The sequence below is a fragment of the Dermochelys coriacea genome, chromosome 2 (assembly GCF_009764565.3).
Source record: "Dermochelys coriacea isolate rDerCor1 chromosome 2, rDerCor1.pri.v4, whole genome shotgun sequence".
NCBI lineage: Eukaryota > Metazoa > Chordata > Testudines > Dermochelyidae > Dermochelys > Dermochelys coriacea.
This window is the reverse complement of record NC_050069.1, coordinates 242,426,339-242,447,061: the sequence shown is the minus strand read 5'-3', so window position 1 is coordinate 242,447,061 and position 20,723 is coordinate 242,426,339. Positions and strand designations below refer to the sequence as shown.

Sequence of the window (20,723 nt, the reverse complement as noted above, 5' to 3'; positions counted from 1 at the left end):
TCATAAGTTTTCATCTTCAGATTGTTCAGACCATTTTTTGCCCTTCCACTAAAGCAATTAACAACTGTGGTAAGAAATATTTCTCCTTCTATCTGAGAGCTGCTTCTCCATAGCATAAAATTCACCATTTGTAAGTATTATATCCAAGTTCACCAAATAGAAAAAGCAAATACATCAAAAAGTTACTGGAAGTTATTTTGGAGGATAATTTATGTTAAATTAATTTAAAAAAACAGATTTTATTAGTTAAATCTCAGTTCCTGATTTGTGCTGACTAAAATGGCAAATCAGCTTAATAAGGTGTTGCAGAGTTATTGCCTTGATAATAGCTGAAAATTTGAGCTTGGCAGTTTTATGGATTGGTTTGTGTCTGAAAAGCTGAAGACTTTTAAAAGTTCTGAATAAAGGTTGCTTTCTATGGACACCTATGGAATACCTATTTATAAAACCACCCAATCATTTTCCTCACTAAAAGTGCTGTTGGCAAAATAAACTTAGTATTTAATCCATAACTTGCTATGTGCTGCACTCTACAGTGGCTCACACACAGGGAACCAGAAGAAAGAGATCAAAAAGGCCTTAAAAATGTCAGGCAACAGGGCCATGTTTGAATTATTAGGTGAGATGCTCTCTTGCTTTTAACAATAGCAAGGTGTACCTCATAGCTGCTTTCCCCTCTACTTTTTATGCTGTTTTTTTCTGATGGGTTATTGCAATAAGTGCAGAAACTGAATTTCTGCTTGTTACAAAATCACCCTCCACAACATATGAGCTACTGCTGAAAGTGTGAGTATGGGTTTGTAAATCTTAATGTAATATTCCAAGGTATTTGAAGCATGCACAAGTTGCAGGATTTGTGACAGATTCTTAGCCAGTATTAACTGAAATAAAACAAATTTGACAAAAGCTGGAAACCTGTTTTAGGTGATGTTTATAAGACCAGATAGAATATAAAAGGGTTTATCTGAAATTATGTTAAGTGATTCAACTTTAAGAATTGTAAATTTCTAATTCACCTACAGCTACTAAAGAATTTTTAGAGTACACAACATCAAATATAGTTATAACCTTATAACCAGAGTTATTTCTTTATTGTTTATGCTGCCTTAATTGCTGTGCCATAGATACTGTCCATGCTTAATGTTATATTACAGATAAGTAAAACCTTTCACTAATGCTCCAGATCAGTTCTAAACTATTAGGGCTAGATTATTAATAGTCCCACTGATGTTACCAACATAAAGGCTGTACAGTCTAGTTCTTAATGTATTAGATTAGCAAATCTCTACCTAATACTGTTATTATCTCAAATTTTGAAAGTGCAAAGAGTTTTTGCTGAATATAAGAGTGGGGGACAATTTGAACTGTGCCAGCATTTTATATGCTGTTTCATTAATGTGTCTGGTTTGCATTTGTGGTGGATATTTTGTTTAAAATGTTGTGAAGCACCAACCATTTGAGACTAATGCTCTAAATGGAAATAAATGCAAAAAAAACAAACAAACAAACAAAAACCCCTGCATGTATGTGACAAGTCCCAAAACATAGCAGTTTGTACAGTGCTTGCCAAGTACAAATTTGTGAGTGTGTGTGTGCAAAGAACGCAGGATCAGGCCCTTGATGTGGACAGCTTTTGCTTTTTTTTAAAAAAAAAATCACAATTGGCTATTTTCAGGGTCCTATTCCTAGAATGCTGTTTTTATATGCTTACCTTACTACATTGTGCTCTTAAAGCAGAAAGGTGGTTGGGGGTGCAAAAAAAAAAAAGGAAACAGACTATATTGCCAGAATGGTTTACATCTCTAAGGTTTAAGGACACTGGGAGACACAATATGTACCAAACAAAAGCAAGCTAATCTCTTTATGTTCTGTGTGTAAAGGGAGACAACCATGCTTGTTGACAAGAATTCCAAATTCAAAATGATTTGCAGAAGGGCAGTGATTTGTTGATGCCTCTGCTTCGTGTGGTGCTGCTCCCCGAGGTGTAAATGACAGTGACCCTGATTCCCACATGCCAAGTAAAAGGAAAGCCATTTTAATGTGACAGACGCATGAAAAGAATAGTGAGGAAAATCATTAATGGTGCAATGTGTGATATAAACTGAAGAGGGACAGGATCAGTATGGGAAACAAGTTTGAGAATTAGCAGCATCATTAGTCAAATCACAATGTTTTGACAACTCCATGTTGTGTATATAATCTATACTGTACACAAACTTGGTTAAGTTTAAAAAACTGCACCATTCCCATACTATGTAAATGCCAAATATCAAAAGGTGAAATTGATCCCCCAAGCACAAAGCCTAGAGTCAGACTTTAAGTAGTAAATTCCCCAGGGATTATGGAAGGTCAATTCATCTTTGTGGTTCCTATTCCAGTTTAGTTACTGGACTAATGGCCATAGCCACTCATTGTCCCCTATGCAGATAGTTGGAGAGACATGAACATTTTTCCTCTCACCCCTGATCTCAGGTGCAGGAAGTGCCTGACTTCAAAGAGGAAATCTTCTGAGTGCATACACCTGGTTGGTTCATGAAGCCCACGGATAACACTAGTATGGATATTCTGTTGGCATACCCCTAAGTTCAGCCTTCATAGCTGAACTGGGTCTAATACTGCTGAGAGTGACAGTAGAGTCCTCTATGCTAATTGTCCTCAGGCATTTCATTGTTCATGCATATGGCAACTCAGACCCTCTTGTGTAAGACTTCATGACCCTCACACCCACCATGGGTTTACACCGGAAAGAGTCAGTCCTGAAACAAAACAAACAACCCGAATACTCTTCATTATAACTAAATTTCCATCCTTGGGAGTTAAGGGATGCACAGTAGCCTCTTTCCAATGCCAGGGGATTTATATACAGAAGTCTTACTAATACTAATGGGAGTTTAAATCCCTGCACATCTAAATAAGACTATACCTCCAAGTATTTATGTGTTATGAGAGATGTGGTAATGGTGGTTATTACAATGAGGTTTGATGTCGCTGGAAGGGTAACACAATACTTGGTGTTGCAAAGAACATTTTAAGAGAAAGACTCACAAGAAGGGTGTAATGTTTCAGATTCTTTTGTTCTCCTTATTAGTTATCTACGTGCAAAGTTAGAAGGTTTAAGGGAGAACTAAAAAGTCTTCAGAGCAAGGATGCAGTAGCATTAATTATACCTAAAATATTTACTATTAGTGCATTCAATTCTAGCAATGTGTTTGCTAGTATTGCATTATTAATTATTATTATTATTATTTAGCTCTAATATAATGCTTTTCATCAGTAGTTCTCTATCTGCTTTACAAAGGAGGTATCATTATACCCAGTTTACAGGTGAGAAGACTGAGGCACCGAAAGATGAAACAACTTTTCCAAGGTCACCCAGCAGGCTAGTGGCAGAGTTGGGACTAGCATCCAGGTTTCCTGAATCCCAGTCTAGTGCTCTATCCACTAGTCAGCACTGCCTCCCATTATTATTGTTGTTAATATTTATTTACTACAGTATTATTTATAGACCTCAACCAAGTCTGAGCCCCACTGTATTAAGTGTTGTTCAGATACAGTCCTTGCCCCATTACAATCTTTGTTTAAGATAAGGCACAACACAAAGCTGCATTTTAAATAGGTATCTGACTGTTCTGGGTCCCTCCCTACCCAATAGCACTGTTTTTATTAGTGTGGAAGCAGCATAGAGCTCTAACACTTGCAAGGCTTAAGATCCACAGAACTTGTGGCATCCGTGCAGAAAGACAGCCTCTCTATGTTTTCTCCTCAGCTTCCTTTCCCCTGGGCAGCATGGATCATTAGGAGTGCTATGGCCATTGGCTCCCAATCTGTGGCTGCACACAAACTCTCTCTGAGAGAAACAGCAGCTGTCAGTAGGAAGTCACCACTGCTTTGAGCAACAATACTGCTAATGGGAAATGTGATGGAAATAGCATAACTTTCCCACAGCATAATGTCACAAAGAATTCATGCTCCGATGTTCCTTGCATTAGAGGGTCTTCCATGGGCTCAGGGAGGAAAGGAGTGTCATCAGATATTTGGCTGCGTGTGTGTTCTCCCTTTGTGTTGTCCCAGCTCTGTGCAGATAGCTGGCACAGCAGATTTCGAGCGAACCACCCAATGACCACAACATCCATTAAGGTGTGAAGGCGCTTGGTCTGATTTATTGTCAGCAAAGCATGGTCCTAGTTCCCAGGATCAATGTCTACAGTTACACTAGCACATGTATGCCTGTGACAATGGACGCAGCTCAGTCAGTGGCAAGACTTTCCACTGCCCCCTCGGCTGGACAAAAACACTCCCTCTGAGATACATCTTTATACACCAATACCAACAAGTTACATATCACCCTGGACGTATCAGGGTGCCACTCATTGCCATGTACCTGTAGGTTCGATCAAAAGATCTGTATTTAACATGCTGTCATTCTGACCTTATCTTTAGGATGGTTCAGTGTGTTCCTGTTCTGTTTGTGGAATGTGCTGGTATCAAGGTGTTCTGGTACCACCTTTCTGGAATGTGTTTGCGTATATATTCTTATGCCTAGCACTACTTAGGAATGTGTGTTTCTGCCATATCAGCCCTGTTTTTGCTAGATTCTGTGAGCAGGGCCTGCCTCTTGCTCACAGCTTAACTTTACTTTGTATTAGCAAGTTTTGACCATTACTTTTTAGCTCAGGCCTCATACCAGGTCTCTGGCACAAGGGCTTATGTCTCAGGCTCTCTTCCTACTACAAGGGGGACAATCCTGCAGGGTTCCTCTCCCCCTCCTTTGCTATTTCTGAGTGTTTCCTAGTGAAATTTATACTTTTCATCTGTTCTGTGCTCTGCAGTGGAGGTGATGCTAGGGCATGAAATATTTCTTAAAGTTTCATTGAGATGTTGCTATGGTTCCAAAATTAAACATATGGAAACCATGAAGAGAAGGGGAAAGATATTTCATAGCATATGACTTAAAAGAAGATATGTGCAATAAATGTGGAAAAGCTGAAACAGAGGATGTAATATGCCAGATATGCCAAAACTGAATTACACTAAGGATGTATTTGCCCCAGTGTGTTGTTGCTGTGAATCAGACAGAATTTTGCCTCAGTATTTGATCTATTAGCCTGTACAGTGTCTCATTCTATTGCTACATTCATAATTGCATAAATAGGAGAAAGAAAGAAAGAAAGAAAGAAAGAAAGAAAGAAAGAAAGAAAGAAAGAAAGAAAGAAAGAAAGAAAGAAAGCAAGCAAGCAAGCAAGCAAGAAAGAAAGAGGCCCACCTGACTTTATAATACCCAGGAGACTAAATTAGGGTTGACGCTAATGAAGATGGTGTACATTTAATTTGTTAAAGGAGTTTTCTGCATGTGCCTGAGGAGTGGGCTATTACCATTTCAGATCTGTAATAAAAAACAGGATCTTGGATCTTGGATCTTTTTACAATGTCACAAATTGAGGTTATGTTACATTGTAAAACGTTAAAGGGAAATACACAGTAACGCCTAGGCTACATGGCATGAAATAGATGAGTTCTTCAGATAGAAAGGAGTTACACATGAAATGGGAAAAAAAAGTTTCAGTATCCGAAAAGTAAGTTTGTTGTTTCTGAACTGAATAAAACAATGCTTAGGTCCCCCTCCTGGTTATCGAATGGTTTATGCTGATCAAGAAATCAACACACGTCATTGAAACTAAGATTTTGAGCTTGGTTACTGTAGCCATCAGTTTGGGATATTCTAGACACAGTGTACAATGGGCCAATACCTGCTCATTGTATACTGTGGCTATAATATTCAGAAACGTAGTCTAATATTTAATTTCCTGAGAAAACATTTTCATAATGACTGGCACTAGAAAAAGTGGTTGGAGGGTTGTTCTTCACAAGCCCTTTGATTTACACACAACTAAATAACTACATTTAACTTCAACCACTCGCTGAGTGATGATCGTTTTAGAATTGTAAATCAAAATCTGACTTGCACTGTGGTGGTACTGATCTGCACCACGCCACCCCAAGAAGGGCTTCAGGAAGGATTAGGCCACGGGGGACTGTGAGTCTACACTATCCTGAAAGATTCCCTTTTTGTAGCTCTACAAGTCCATTGGCCAGCATAAGAGAAGTGAAGGGCATTGCCCCACCTCCTCCCCACCCTGCCTCACACTGTTTTGGTCAATTTACACTCATAAAGGTGCATGAAAGGAGGAGTAGTCCTTGCCTTCTCCAGAATGGGTAGACTACAGTCCTCTCTGTGCAAAGTATAGCGGGAGTAGGGGAGGTACCTCACCCCTTCCCCCTTGTGAACTTTCACTTGATCATGGACAATTTGACACATTGTATTTAATGCATGTTTGCCATTAAATGTCATTTGTGTCTGCTTGAGTTAGTATGTTATTTACTGTGAGTGCAGAGGAAGAGGGATGTACTGCTTAGTATGAGGGAGTCCTAATCTTTGTTTGGGGTCTACAGATGCTAGCACAATAGAAATATTAATAATTAATAGCCATTATATAGACAAAGGAAAAACTTCAGGTTTTTGATTATAGCTATATTTGAAATAGAATTAATCATATCTATTTGTATCCATTTAATTGCAATGGTCCAACCAAATGTAGGTGTGGTTATCATTTATGTAGGTAATGGTTATGTAATGTAATGGTTTATTGCTTCTCAAGAGCTCTTTTATTATAGTTACCTAATGAAGATATGGCATCCATCTCCCATATGTAACAAGAGTCATGTATTTGTAACATACCACTGTTTGTAATTAATTGAGATAATATAAATCCCTTTTATATTTGAGTAATGTACTAATACAGGGTCCTGTCCCATTGTCCACTTCCCTGAATAGACAGACATGGGCATGCAGCAGATCCTGGCCTATTAGATGAAGAAGGGGACAGTGCCATCTCAACAACATCATTCCTTGCTCACTTAGACTCCACAAAAGCCTCTCCCTGAGAACTGTACAGTTCTAGATCCACATGTGTGCAGGCTGCCAGGACAAGGATGGAAGAGGATGTGGCTGCGGGGAACAATTGCTTTCCCCCCCAAAACCTGCCACTTATTTGTGAGTAAATTAATGCTGACTATGGATTCTCTGCTTCAGCAATTACAAGATCGGGGGGATTCCAGGACAGTGTAGCTCCAGCTAGAGTCACATTGTCAGGGAACTAGAGAGGGCAAAGCAGGGGTGAAAGCAACTTAAAGGACTTACCGGTACTCCGGAGTCCTGAGGAGGGGGCGGGGCCTCAACCAAAAGAGGAATGGCCTCTACTGGAAGAGGCGGGACCTTTACATTTCCAGGCCCGGATTTAAGGATTTAGGATTTAAAGGGATACATCAGGATTTAAAGGGCCCGGGTCTTCATCTGCCGCTACCGCAGTGGAGCCCCGGACCCTTTAAATAACCATTGGAGCCCCGGGGGCTCCCGGCTGCCACTGCTACCCTGGGGCCACAGGCTCTGGCACACAAACAAGGAGATGTGTGGATTTAAAGGGCCAGGGGCTCCTACTGTTGCTACCCTCTGAAGCCCTTTAAATGACCACCCAAGTCCAGCTGCTGGAGCCCTGGAGTAGCTTTAAAGGGCCCAGGGTTCCACTGCAGTAGTGGCACCCGGGAGCCCCTGGCCCTTTAAATCACTGCCGGTGGCCTGCTGCTACCCCAGGGCTCCAGCAGCTGGTCTTGGGTGGTGATTTAAAGGGCTTCAGACAGTAGCAGCAGTGGGAGCCCCAAGCCCTTTAAATCATCACCCGAGCCCCGCTGCCGGAACCCCGGGGTAGCAGTGGTAGCCTGGGGCTCCAGTGGTGATTTAAAGGACCAGGGGCTCCCGGCTGCTGCTACTGCAGCAGAGCCCTGGGCCCTTTAATTTGCCGCCGTGACCCCCGGGGCTCCAGCAGCAGAGCTCAGGCAGTGATTTAAAGGGTCCAGGGCCCCGGTTGCCAGTACAGCCCTGGGTCCTTTAAATCATCCCCAGAGCCTGCCGGAGCCCTGGGGTAGCAGCAGCGGGGCTCTAGCGGCTATTTAAAGGGCCTGGGGCGGTAACAGTGGCCGGAGCCCTGGGCCCTTTAAATCATCGCCAGAGCCCTGCTGCTGGAGCTGCTGGGAGCCCCAGGCCCTTTAAATTGCTGCCTGGGGAAGCCGATCCGCCCTGGTACAGCACACAGGTTCTTGCCAGTACGCCGTACCAGGGTGTACTGGCTTACTTTCACCTCTGGGACAAGGGTTAGCTTGGAGGGCGTTCAGAAAAACAGGGCTCCAACAGCTTAAGGGAATAACCCCCAACTAGTTCCATGCAGGAATAAGCTCTTCTTCCCCTGCAACATGCCATCTGAAGAATACATCCCTTAAATGGGCATTACTCACCAAGGGATTTGATCTGGCACATACTTACGCAGTCAGACCCTGATCCAAATCTCATTGAAATCAGTGGGAGTTGGTTCACGCATCTCCTTGTGTGTGTACATCTGTGCTTGTTTTCACAAGTGAGCACTTAGTAGCAGGGGGACCTTTTATTCTATGCTTTAGTTTACACTTGTGAAGTCTGGCAGGAATTTATTTTTCAATTTTGTTTTAAAATAGTTTAAGCCAAATCCATTTCTTGTGTATCTCCACTGAAATCTAGGGATTTACACCGGGGCCTGCTACGTTCATTTTCCTTTCTATTACCCATTATCACAGGCCTCTCTATGTTTTTTTTAAAAAAGACTTTTTTATGAGAGGTGGATCCTTGGGGGTGGATTTTTTTGCTAGGTTGCCCCAGGCTCCAGCCCTAACAATGCACTGTCAATGTGCTCCCGGTCATATGGCTGACTTCAGCTAACAAGCTGTTCCTGCTTTTAGGCTACTGGGAATGTTTATTGGCCACTGTTTTCCTCAGTTCTAAACACATAGTAATTTCTCAAGGCCCATATAAATCATAAGGTCACAAAACCCATAAAATTGTGACATTCTTTGGGATACATGATACAAATAACTAACTTCAGGCTTAGCGGCTTTAAACATCTATGGGATATTTTATCATAATATACATACAATTATTGGAGTTATATTTACTTTTCAGCTAAATAACACACACAATAAAATAGTATTAAAGTTGCTTAACAGGATAAACTTTTATATACTGGTGCTTTGACATGGTACAACTTTACTCTGAGCATCACTACAAAAACAATGTATTATAATTCTTCATTAAACAGGGCTTAGAGCAAATAGTGATCTCCTTGCCATAAATGTTAGGGCTTGATTTATTTTACAAGAAAATGACTTTGAGAACATTACTGTATTTCCCCATGTATATGTCATGTAGGGACTGAAACTTAGAGTTTATATTCTATAGCAGCATATTTGTTTGGCTAACTGTGCAGATGTATGCAAAAACCAAATACAGCTATAAAGAAACACTGCTTTTTACACATAGAAGTTTCATTACTATAATCTCTGCTGAAATTACACAAAGCAGTACTATAGCAGAAGTGGTAGCAATAGCTGTAGTTAAGCTTGCATCACAGTTTCCATTCTAAGCCCCTGATTTTAGTTACTTTAAAATGTTCATTTTTCAGGCTGATTATTTTCCAGCCTTAGTCTCTGCCTAAGGGTGAATTTCTTTGAAAAGTCTTAGCAAAAATGATTAAATTGTTTTTAAGTATAAGGAGAGCGAATAAAGATCTATACTTTCCCATTTTCAAAAAAATAAACTTTGTGACTTTTTTTCAAACAGCTCTGCAGCTAAGCTTGCTGAGGGTAGAGTGTTGAAATTTGGCCTGGAAATAACCCTCAAGAAGTGAAGGTGCCTTAAGCTGCTCTAGTGAAATATGGTTTTGATTTGACTGAGCTGTGGCTTCATGAAAGTTGCCCGGTATGCATATTACATAGTATATTCTGCCTGGTGTGGTTTTGTTGTTGTTAAGCTGGTAAAGTGCATGTATCAGAAAGCCTCTGTACTTTGGTAACTTAATGATATAGGGGGAAATATGCTGAAGGTGCACAAGGACTGAGGCAAGCATTCCTCCAACCCCTTCATTCAGCCCTGTATGCCTAGTATGGTGCAATGCAGCTAGAGATTATGTAAGATGCTCAGAGACTCTCCCTCTACAAAATTTGTATGATGTGAAGCAGTTAAGGAGAGCTGTTGTGCAGCTCCTAAGATTCACAGGAGATGCACAGCAGCTTTCCTTAGCCACTTAACAGGAGAGAGGCTGCTGCAGATCTTCTCAGCTGTATGACAATGGGTGTTTCTGTGGTATCTAGCTAAATCATTCTATATAATGCAATATACACATACTATAACATTTTTCAAGCCAGTAAATCTTCAAAGTCCTCAAGAGTGAAGCTCCTCTTTATAATATTTTAAATGTTCTATCTTTTTATTTTTTAAATAGTTAAGGAAATTGCATGCAAAGAACTCTCATACATTTCCAGGATTTGAAGTAAAGAAATGTCAAAGTTAAGGTTACATGTACTACATTAATTTGGCTTCCTTGTGAGAGTGCATTACAATAAAGACTTTGGTTACATGATCACATGCTGCTTTTCGAATAATACAATATAATACCATTAAAAATCTGCACTTACGTACACATGTAGCATCCTCAAGTACTCTGCTACTCTATGAATGGCGAAGAAAGAGCATCCATGAGTCATTTATATCAAAAATACACAGTGAATCAGACATGCATAGTGTACCTGATCCCACAACAGATTCCACACATGGGCAGGAATTTACCAAGAGGAAAGTCTGATGCAGAAGGGGACCAAATTGAACAACACAGAGCAAGCATGGATTTTGAGTGCTTAACCATGCATACTTAACGTTCTCTTAACATAGCTTCTCAATGAAAAGAAATGTATAAATATCCATCATTTTACTACATTTATCGCGCTTCAGTACTTGGTTGCCATGGAAGAAAATTGCAATAACCTATACTCTAGAGCTGATCTGTGTGGCCGCAATTTCCCTCCTCCTTTAGCCCCTTTTGGTTTCACTAAATGTGGAGGTTGCTCAGAGAAGTTGTTGCCCACAAGGGATAAAGATTTGAGAATTTCAAAAGGTTGGAACTTATTTTATGTTCTGAACTTTCACAGTTTCTGTGAAAAACTAACATCTACCTAATACTTTTATGAGCTGAGTTCTTAAGATTATGCTTAATACATTACACAGATCCCAAAAGGAAAATTACAAATTCATCAGGAGTTCAAAATTCCTAAATGGAGTGATATGAGGTTGCCATCATAAAAAGTGCTCCTTTTTATAGAAAGAAAAAAGGACCAGAAGATTCTGATCTCATTTCAGTATAAATCTGACTCCATACTCTTTAGATATTCAAGGAGACAACACTGATTGTTCCATAATTTACCAATTAAGAGGACATTTTAGTGAATTCTGCTAACAGCTAACAGCTAACTAATCCAACAGCAAATGATTAATTCAGTCCAGCACATCAAAAGAAATGCTTAATGGATTTAGTGGTTTTATATATATATATATATATATATATATATATATGCCTGCCTTAGCTCCATTACAGAAAATTGCACTAATTAACTGATTTTTAGCAATTGTCCTAGTGCGTGACCTAATATAGCCCAACTCAGTTATTCTATAACTCAAAAAGTCTCCATGTTTCTGTCACATTTGTTGGAAGTCAGTGTCTGGGTTTTAATCCAACTCCCACTGAAGCTGGTTGGAGTCTTTCCTCTGACATCAATGGGAGTTGGATCAGGCCTCAGGAAGGAAGCTGCAGTCGTTAAAGCGCAGGGAGTCTAAGGATCTGAGTTCTGTTCTTGGCTGTGCAAGGAATTTCTATGAGGGTCTCTTTCTACCTCAGTCTCTACACCTGGAAAATGAGAGTACTAATCTACCTCACAGCAGAATTGTGAACCTTGAGTCACATTAATAGTTTGAAATACTTGGATGGAGGTGCTTTAATAATGAAAAGTATTCTGATTGATAGATATCTCTTGGGAGGTCATAAAAACAACGCTTGAGTTTTTCTTTACTGTCTGAATTGTTTTGTGAGTTTTGGTAATAAATATTTTGCATACAGGAGCCGTATACAAGATCTCTCCCACCCATATCATTTACCTTCCTCCCTCCCATCGCCTCTCAACTTAATCTAATCACAAAGACAATTGTAGAAAATTTCATCGGTATCGTCAATTTTTGTCTTCTGAGATGTAGCAACTAGCTTTGAGACAAGCAATAAAAGTTAGACTGCATTTTATTTTGCAGACAACAGTGGAAAGTTGGCAAGAAGAAAGATTTTGCAGTGAAATAGGGAGGTGAACATGTTGTAAATAACTCTAATATCTTCCAGATGGCACATTTTACTTGGGAACTGAGTTTAGAGTAATTAAAGGCATGTGAATTTCCTATAAATACTGAACTTCACCACTTTGACACTGGAAAGCTCTATCTTCTCTGAAATCTTTAAACTGCTAAGTGTTCCACCTCCCCGCCCTCCGCCTTAAAGTGAAACTCTTGGGTTTGTGAATCTTTCTAACTTAATGGCTTTCTATGCCAGAAAGTTATGAACTGAAGTTCTTTACTAAATAGGCTTAGAGTGAAATGTTTCTTCCCAGTAGAGTTTTCCATTTTTATGTTTTGGGATTATTACATTATAGTTTCAAAGCTTGATCCTACAACCACAGAAATCAATGGGAGTTTTACCACTGACTTCAATATCAAGCCCTTTTGTTTGGTAAAATGCCTTTTGCAGACAGGATTTCTGAATATCTTAGTGTATTTCTACACTGCATCTGGGAGCAAGCCTCGAGGACCAGGTCCACAGACTTGTGTTGGTGGGGCTTGTGCTCTAACATGCTAAAAATGGCTTTGTAGTGGCTGCAGCTTGGGCTGCAGGCAGGGTGCCTTGAGAACCCAAGCTCTGGCCCGAGCTACAGCATCTTCACAACTATTTTTTGTGACCTGACAACAAAAGTCTATAGACCCAGGTTGGGAGGATCACTCCCAGATGCAGTGTAGACACACAATGGTACCGCCCAATGGTAACACCATTGTAAATGAGCAATATTTTAGCCCATGGCCTCATACTTTCTTACCTATTGCAGAAGACATTATTGGACTCACGCCTATAGTAAAAGAAATGGTTCATGAGATACTCATTTCTATTTCAGAATTTTTCAATTGTAATTTGATCTAAAGTAGAATCATATTAAGTAAATATAAGGAATCAGATTGTGTCCTCACTTGCATTCATGCAACCCCATTAAGCCAGATTCTCAGTATGAACTGGATTAGATCCATTGACATCAATGGAGTTACACTGATTTACTCCAACTGAGGATCTGCCAGTTGTTTTCAATGGGGTTGCAGGGATGTAAATTAACACAGGATTTGGCCCACTGAATTCAACCTCTTCAATTTCTTCGCTCTTTCTTGTCTTTCTTTTGCTACAGCAAATTGTTTTGTAGTACAGTGGAACATGAGTATTGGAGACCCATTGTGAATTAATGACTTTTTGTGTATTAGTGAACAAAGGCCAAATGCTGATGTCCTTATTTCTGCCTAAATCAAATGGAGTTTTGTATGAGGAAGGTGAGCAGGATTTGGCCCTGAGTGAACAAACACTTATAAAAAATCATGGCTATACGAGAATCACAGAAGTGTATGAGCAATGAGAGGCTGTCAAAGTGATGGATATAGAAGTAAATTGCAAAAATACATTATGTGATTTATTTATATATCAATCATATTGAAAATTGTAAATTAGCTGTGAGATTATGTGCTGCACCTCTCTGAGGCACAGCCCAGAACTTGTAGCCCAAGCAGAGGATGGGAAAGTAGCTGAAAGCTCAACCTGAGCTGTTCAGGCCCTGGAGAGCCCCTTCTCCCCACAATGTAACTTAGCCTTTGGTGGGCTGTCTCAGTTATGGTAGCCACCCCAGGCTGCCCTTTGGACCTCAGTGCTGCCTGGAATCTCCATAACGCTGTGTGCTGTAGCCCCAGCTTGTCTTTCCTCCCCCTGAGCTCCAACCTTGGCACACGCCCTATGCCGGGATTTGAGAGGGGGTCCTTGGGAGGCAGCCTTGTGGCTGTCTCCACAGTTTCTGCACCAGGGAAATTCTCCCTTACCTGGATTCTGAGCTTTTAGGGCCCCACTATTTTGGGAAGCCGGACTCATGATTTTTGGATGTTTGGGATTGATGATGAGAGTAGCTGTAGAGTTGTCTAGCAGCACTTTGACAAGTAGAGAGCAGGGTGGGCCGGGTAAACCCTCCAAGCTACAAAATGAGAGTTACCAGAGACCAGTCAATCTAGACAGAAGGCTCTGATGAAGGAAAGACTGGCGGACACTGACTGCAGGAGCCAGAAAGTGATCCTAGTTTGGGTTGTGCTTGATTTTTTTAATGGTATTTGTTTTTTCTATTGTTGCTAATAAACTGGGATTTGGGCTAGTATCCTTGAGTTCTTGTAGTTCTTAGGCTCTGAGCTCTGGGATTCCAATTATTCTGTGTCACAGGTACCACGAGTAAATTTACAACAGTAAATTTCACACTGTTGACTATCAGTCAGTCATGGTGCAATACTTACGATGTAATGGAATTTGCAACTCTTCTATTAGTTTTCCTCTTATTCTGTCCTTCTGTTTATCTAAAGTAGAGCTGTGTTGGTAACAAACAAAAATCTACTGATGCTGGCAAACCTCCCACTCCTCAGGGGAAAATAATTCTCAGTTATTTTGAGGTAGTTTGACCCACTAATTATCCATCAAATAGTGGGGAGACGTGAGGGTAAGAGTTGCGAGTGCTAACAAACCTCCCAGAATGCTCAGCACTTCTCTTTATGGGGTACACCCATAACCACCTTCACAGCTCTTCTGTAACATGAATCAGTTAAGTGTAACTTCTGCTTGCTTTGTTATCTTTCAAACAATCAGAGAATAACTTATAAAATACATATACATTACGGTGAATACGAACAGTCCCCCTCGCTCTCTCACACATGTAAACAATTCTGATTTGGAGACTGAAATCCAATCAAAATTTAATTGTGCCAATTCTTCACTTTTTTCCCATGTAACTCTACAGATGGTACTCTTGGTTTGCAGAGATATTTGAGCCCTTGCTGACCAAAACATTAGTGATCAGCCAATAGGAACAAAGCACAATGGGTCTCAGAATATATATATATCTATGAGATGTGCTAATCTAAATTACCCGTGTCTGATCACTCAACACTTGGTTCAAAGGGTCAAGTGGCAGAATTCTTGGGTTCAGAAGCCTTTGAATTTGTGTGCATGAGTCTGTGGGAAGAAGATTTTAAAGTAAAAGCAAAGAGATCCTGCTGCCTTAATAACAGGAAAATCTTCTGAAGCTGTGAGTAGTTTGGTACAGTAGCTGACTTCAGCAGCAGGCAATGCTTTATAGCAGTCTGCCTTTACCTTCAATAGCAAGACATGCTAGGGTGCATTTCAGGGGCCAATGACATATTCAGAAGAGGAAAAACAGAGATAAGCAGAGCACTGTAATCTCCTGTCTGAAGCTGAGAATGAAGAATTCTCCAAAAGCCGTGTTTTGTAGTTGATTACATTTCTCATTACCCACTGCTCTTTTCTGTAGGCGCTGTCTGGCTTTTTCCTGAAGCCATAACTCACACTTTCCGAAAAGAGAATGAGTTTCTTGAACCTCCTGTGTGAATTCTTGGAGGAATTCTATATTCTCTCATCATTCTGATGGGAATTTTTCCCAGACTTTTTTTACTGAACCATAAAATTAGGACTGTCTAATAGCAGCATGTTCAGCCACTGACTTGGAGGGAAGGCGAGTGAGAGGTCTGTGCATTGCTACTGAGCAACAGGGAACCCACCCAGCCCTTCTAAGCCACAAAGAACTTTGCTGGCTGCAGTGTGAAATCTTTAACTAGGGTGTAAATGGGAAAGCCCAAAGAAACTTGGAGAGTCAAAAATAGGATGTTACAGGTATATTTACTGGTCCTTGAGTACCTCTAAGCCAATATCCAAGTGCTACCCATGTAGGGCAGAGCTTTCCTACTTGCACTCATGCATTAACACCCTGCTTTTCACTTAAAACTTCAACTAGCATTTAGCTCCATATTTATATTGATATGTCTGTGCTGTTAACCCTGCAGGACTATAACATTACAAGAAATATTTGCCACACCACTGGCAGCAATTAATTCCTGACTGGGAGATCCAAATTTGCAAACTCAGTATTCTGGGCGCTGAGCCAAGACTGTCTGGGTTCACTGCTGAGGTGACACATTCAGTCTCCTAAGAGGGATGCCAACATGCCAGCTGCATCCCTGGCACACCATTTTCTACTGACAAACTTATGGAGTGGAACTGTTACCAACTCCAGAGGGAGACGCAAGCTGCTTTCTTAGCTTCTTTGGCAGCAACAACGTTTTCAAGTTGTGACTGTGCATTCTCCTATTTACAAGGACTGTTGTTTGTGATACACTTTGCTCTCTGTTTGGTGGTATTTTGAAAAAGTGCTAAAATGACAGAATCACTTCAGTTTCCAAATATAAACCACTGTAATCCAGAGTAATTTGGTCTCCATAAGCAAAATACCATACCCAAATGTACAGCAGCTCATCTATAAAATGTAGCTTCCACTGTGGAAAAATCTAAATCCATTTGTTAGAATAAGACTTGTAGTTGCCAAGCGGAAGTCAATATACTTATTGTGTAGGTTTGATCTCTAAACCTTTCCATCTCTAACTTCCCATCTGCCACTCACAGCTAGGTGTCTCTAATGGCCATTATTACTTTCCTAAAGTAAAAGAGAGAAATCTGCCACCTAAAAACCCTCTGGTCTTCTGCAGATCACCCAATGCAGCTTGCTCATAAATTGCAGAATCCACTAGAATCCAGCCGATTAGTATCAAAATTGTGTCACATACAGATGAAGATCAGCCACACCACAGAGAATGAACATTGTAAATTACCATTCACTTTCTCTCATTCTGAGCTAAAGTGGAAGAGTGCAGATAAGCTATTGCATAGAGGAAGACACAAAGAGAAAGAAGATTTAATTTGAGTATCTTTTGCAGTGCATGTCAGTGGGGGAACTGGTACATAGTGTGTAGTAACAGTTTTCAGAGTAGCAGCCGTGTTAGTCTGTATTCGCAAAAAAGAAAAGGAGTACTTGTGGCACCTTAGAGACTAACAAATTTATTTGAGCATAAGCTTTCGTGAGCTACAGCTCATTTCATCGGATGCATTAGGTGGAAAATACAGTGGGGAGATTTATATACACACACAGAGAACATGAAACAATGAGTTTTATCATACACACTGTAAGGAGAGTGATCACTTAAGATGAGCTATTACCAGCAGGAAGGAGGGGGGAAAGGAGGAAAACCTTTTGTAGTGATAATCAAGGTGGGCCATTTCCAGCAGTTAACAAGAATGTCTGAGGAACAGTGTGGGGTGGGTGGGGGGAAAAATAACATGGGGAAATAGTTTTACTTTATGTAATGACTCATAGTGTGTAGTGTTATCTCTGGCTGCATACAAGAGCCTTAGTAAAACTCTGGAAAATAATTTATAGATATAGATATATATATAATAGGTGACCTGCAGTGGAAAAATATACTGTTTGTGTCCTTTGTTTGCTTATTCATGATTTACAAAAAAGGCAAGAAGTGCTTTATATAATTTAAATAAATATTCATGGGTGGGGTTCTTGATTTTACTTAGGAAATTCAGATATACTGAAGTCTAAGCTATAGTCTAACTGAAGTCTAATACTGTAGTCTAAGCTGAAAGGTTCTATGACAAACTAATGAAATGATGATATCCTGAGTGTCAGGAGAGTAAATATTGAACATCTCAGAAGAGAAAAGCCTTGTGATCAGCCTGTTTAAAATGCTCTCTCTCTCTTTTTCTTTCTCATTAACCCTGTAACTTTGATGTTTATTGAACATTTTGGAGAAAGGATGTCTTTGTTAAAGATTCAACACCCTGAACTGTTCCATTAGATGTAAGAACTGATCATATGAATCCTCTGACACATCCAATAAGTTTTCTAGGAAGATTAAAGTTGAAATTAATGAAATATTTCTAAATTTCTAAATAAAACAAAAGGAAAAAACCCTTCTTTTAAAAACCCCACAACCCTCAAACCTTTTACTAAATCATAAAGAGATTTTTTTAAAAGTGCACAAGCCCAATTAAAAAAACAAAACAAAATCTTTACAAGTCACCTTTTACACATGAAACATCTCTAAAAGTATCTCAAAAGGAAACATTTCCTCTTTGTATTAATGGAACAGTGAAACTTACTGGCTGAGCAACTGCTACTAAAAACTTCAGGTGCACCTAAAGAAATGCAAAAAGAAAAGGAGTACTTGTGGCACCTTAGAGACTAAAAGAAATGCAGTTATCACAATATTTCACATAGGTTAATGCTTACAGTTCGATCAGTGTCAGCTTTATTTTTTACTTGATATATACCAAAGCTGGCATACAATTTTAACTGATGTGGTAATATCATTTTTAATGTAAAGAGCCTTAAACTGGGCACTTTAACTAGCGATATCGTCTTTGCAGTTACCTCATGGGACTTCATGTAAACATAAGTCATGGGCCCTGGGCAGTTTGGATCAGGGTTATTAAAAGTGACTTTGGTCATCATGAAGACATTTTTTTCTTTGACTCTATAATTGTCAGATAAAGTTTATATTACTGCTATTTTTAGCCATTTCTGGTATATTAATATGTCTCAGGACATTTCAATGCACATAATAGAAGAATAAAAGGCTAAAGCAAATTAATTGCATCATTTTAATGTCAGTTGTTGTAAGATATGAAACTTAAATGAAATTGTCTGGCTAGCAGCAACTCGATAAATAAAAAGGCAATATGGATGAGACAAAAAAATACACCACCTTAGGCACACAAAAGCTTTCCAGTGTCTCAGCCTCTTTATTATTAGAAATGGGCCCAAAACAAAATGTGCATACAGAACACCACCACATTTTAGGAAAGGTTGAATCTGGTTCTGTAAGTGGCAGCTGTTCTCTGTCTCTACCACAAATAGAGGCTGACACAAATCTCCAGAATCATCCACCAATGAGCCTTTGAAATCCTTGGATCTGGGCCAAGTCCTGCAGCTCAAGGCTGTTCTTGATTATTCTTCTCGCTATAAGGCTCAGGCTTGCCTGTTGCTGAGCCCCTTCTACTCCACTGAAGTCAGCCTTGCAGAATCAGGTCCTTGAAGATGACAAATCTAGTTTAGAGGACTGAGAAACTTTGTAACACCACTATTGTCCCCAGGCAAACATTTGCTGTTAATCATTATTGTACACTGATAATGTATGCAGGAATCAAGCAGATATACAGAGGATGAGGACCTAGTCCAAAGAGTTCAGTGATCATATACTATATGAATATGAATGTTATAACAGTACATTCATTTAAACCAACTCAATTCAAATATCTAAACAAGGATATGTTTAAAAAAAACACTTTTGTCTGAAGGAAATCAAGTGTTATAATTAAAGTGTGGATTGTAAGATTTGCTCAATTTCTGTCCAACTGACATGGAAAATGACAGATTTTCTGTCAGTGGTCTGGAACATAGTGGAGTATTCAACTAAATCAAATGTTTAGGGATTCATTTATTATTCGGTGGCCATATATTTAGAGGATAGTATACAGAAATCAAAGTATTGTTCATAGAGAGCGCCAGCCAAAGAGACATTTTGAATTCATAACAGAACTTCACAGTTTGAAAAGAATGCTATGCATTATGTATTGATAACACCACCATAGACAAAGGAACACAATTTAATAATAGGAATTGTGCTCATGAGATTTCCTTTTTTTTTTTTTTGTTAATTGGTTACTTAAGCTGACATTGTCTGCAAGCATAATGGACGCCATTCTTCCTAATAGTTCCATGTTGCCAGATGATGTCTACAGACATGATGTAGTCCATTTTAATTATTTCATTTTGCTTACATCTCTCAGCATAATGCAGTTTCCAAGCAGGCTAGCATTTTTCTTGATTATCTATGTTGTATAACGATGGTTTCTAAATTAATTAAATCTCTTTCTTTCCTGGAAGTTAAAAGTTTCTTTCTTCCATTTATCCATCAGGTATGATTACGTTGAAGTGATTGATGGAGATAATGCAAATGGCCGCATATGGGGAAAATACTGTGGAAAAATTGCTCCCGCTCCTCTGGTGTCTTCAGGACCATTTCTCTTCATTAAATTTGTCTCTGACTATGAAACTCATGGAGCAGGATTTTCCATCCGCTATGAAGTTTTCAAAAGAGGTGAGCAAACTATTCATTATTATGTAGCTCATAGACCATGGTGTTTGTTTTGTTTTCATGGAAACATTGATCATAGTTCTTGAGGACAAAAGGAAGGCTATGTCTTTTGAAAAAACAAGAATTTGGTTGTAGATTAAAGTTTTATTGCTAGTGTCAGCCACACGCTTAGAGCAGGTTGTCAGCCGGTGTAAATTGTCATTTCTCCAGTGCATGAGCTCCAGTTGAGGATCTACACCTTTGAATCCAATCTGATAGCTTTCAGCGGCATGTTTTCTACGAAGTTGTTTATTTAGATTTTTTTTCGTTGTTGATTTTCTTTCTTTGTGTTGACTGTCATCCTATGATGTATAACGTTTCTACTTTATCATACTGTAACCTTTGCAGTCCCTTGCTTATTTAGTTAGTGCTTTGTTCTGCATTCCCAAAAGATATCCATGGGCTCAGAATGGACCTAGCTACACATGGCCAGCAG

At 39.6% G+C, this 20,723-nt stretch overlaps 1 protein-coding gene across 12 annotated transcripts in view; it reads left to right on the top strand.

Annotated features, from left to right (window-relative positions):
• The window catches only part of NRP1 (neuropilin 1), a 136,567-nt gene that overhangs the window by 35,355 nt on the left and 80,489 nt on the right, over positions 1-20,723 (top strand). For 11 of the 12 annotated variants that reach the window (XM_038389282.2, XM_043509552.1, XM_043509551.1 and 8 more), the window contains exon 3: positions 20,070-20,251. In XM_038389282.2, the coding sequence (XP_038245210.1) occupies positions 20,070-20,251 (182 nt within the window). Of the gene's footprint in view, positions 1-9,723; positions 9,839-20,069; positions 20,252-20,723 lie in introns of those variants that run through there. The other variant, XM_043509553.1, reaches the window with a different exon arrangement.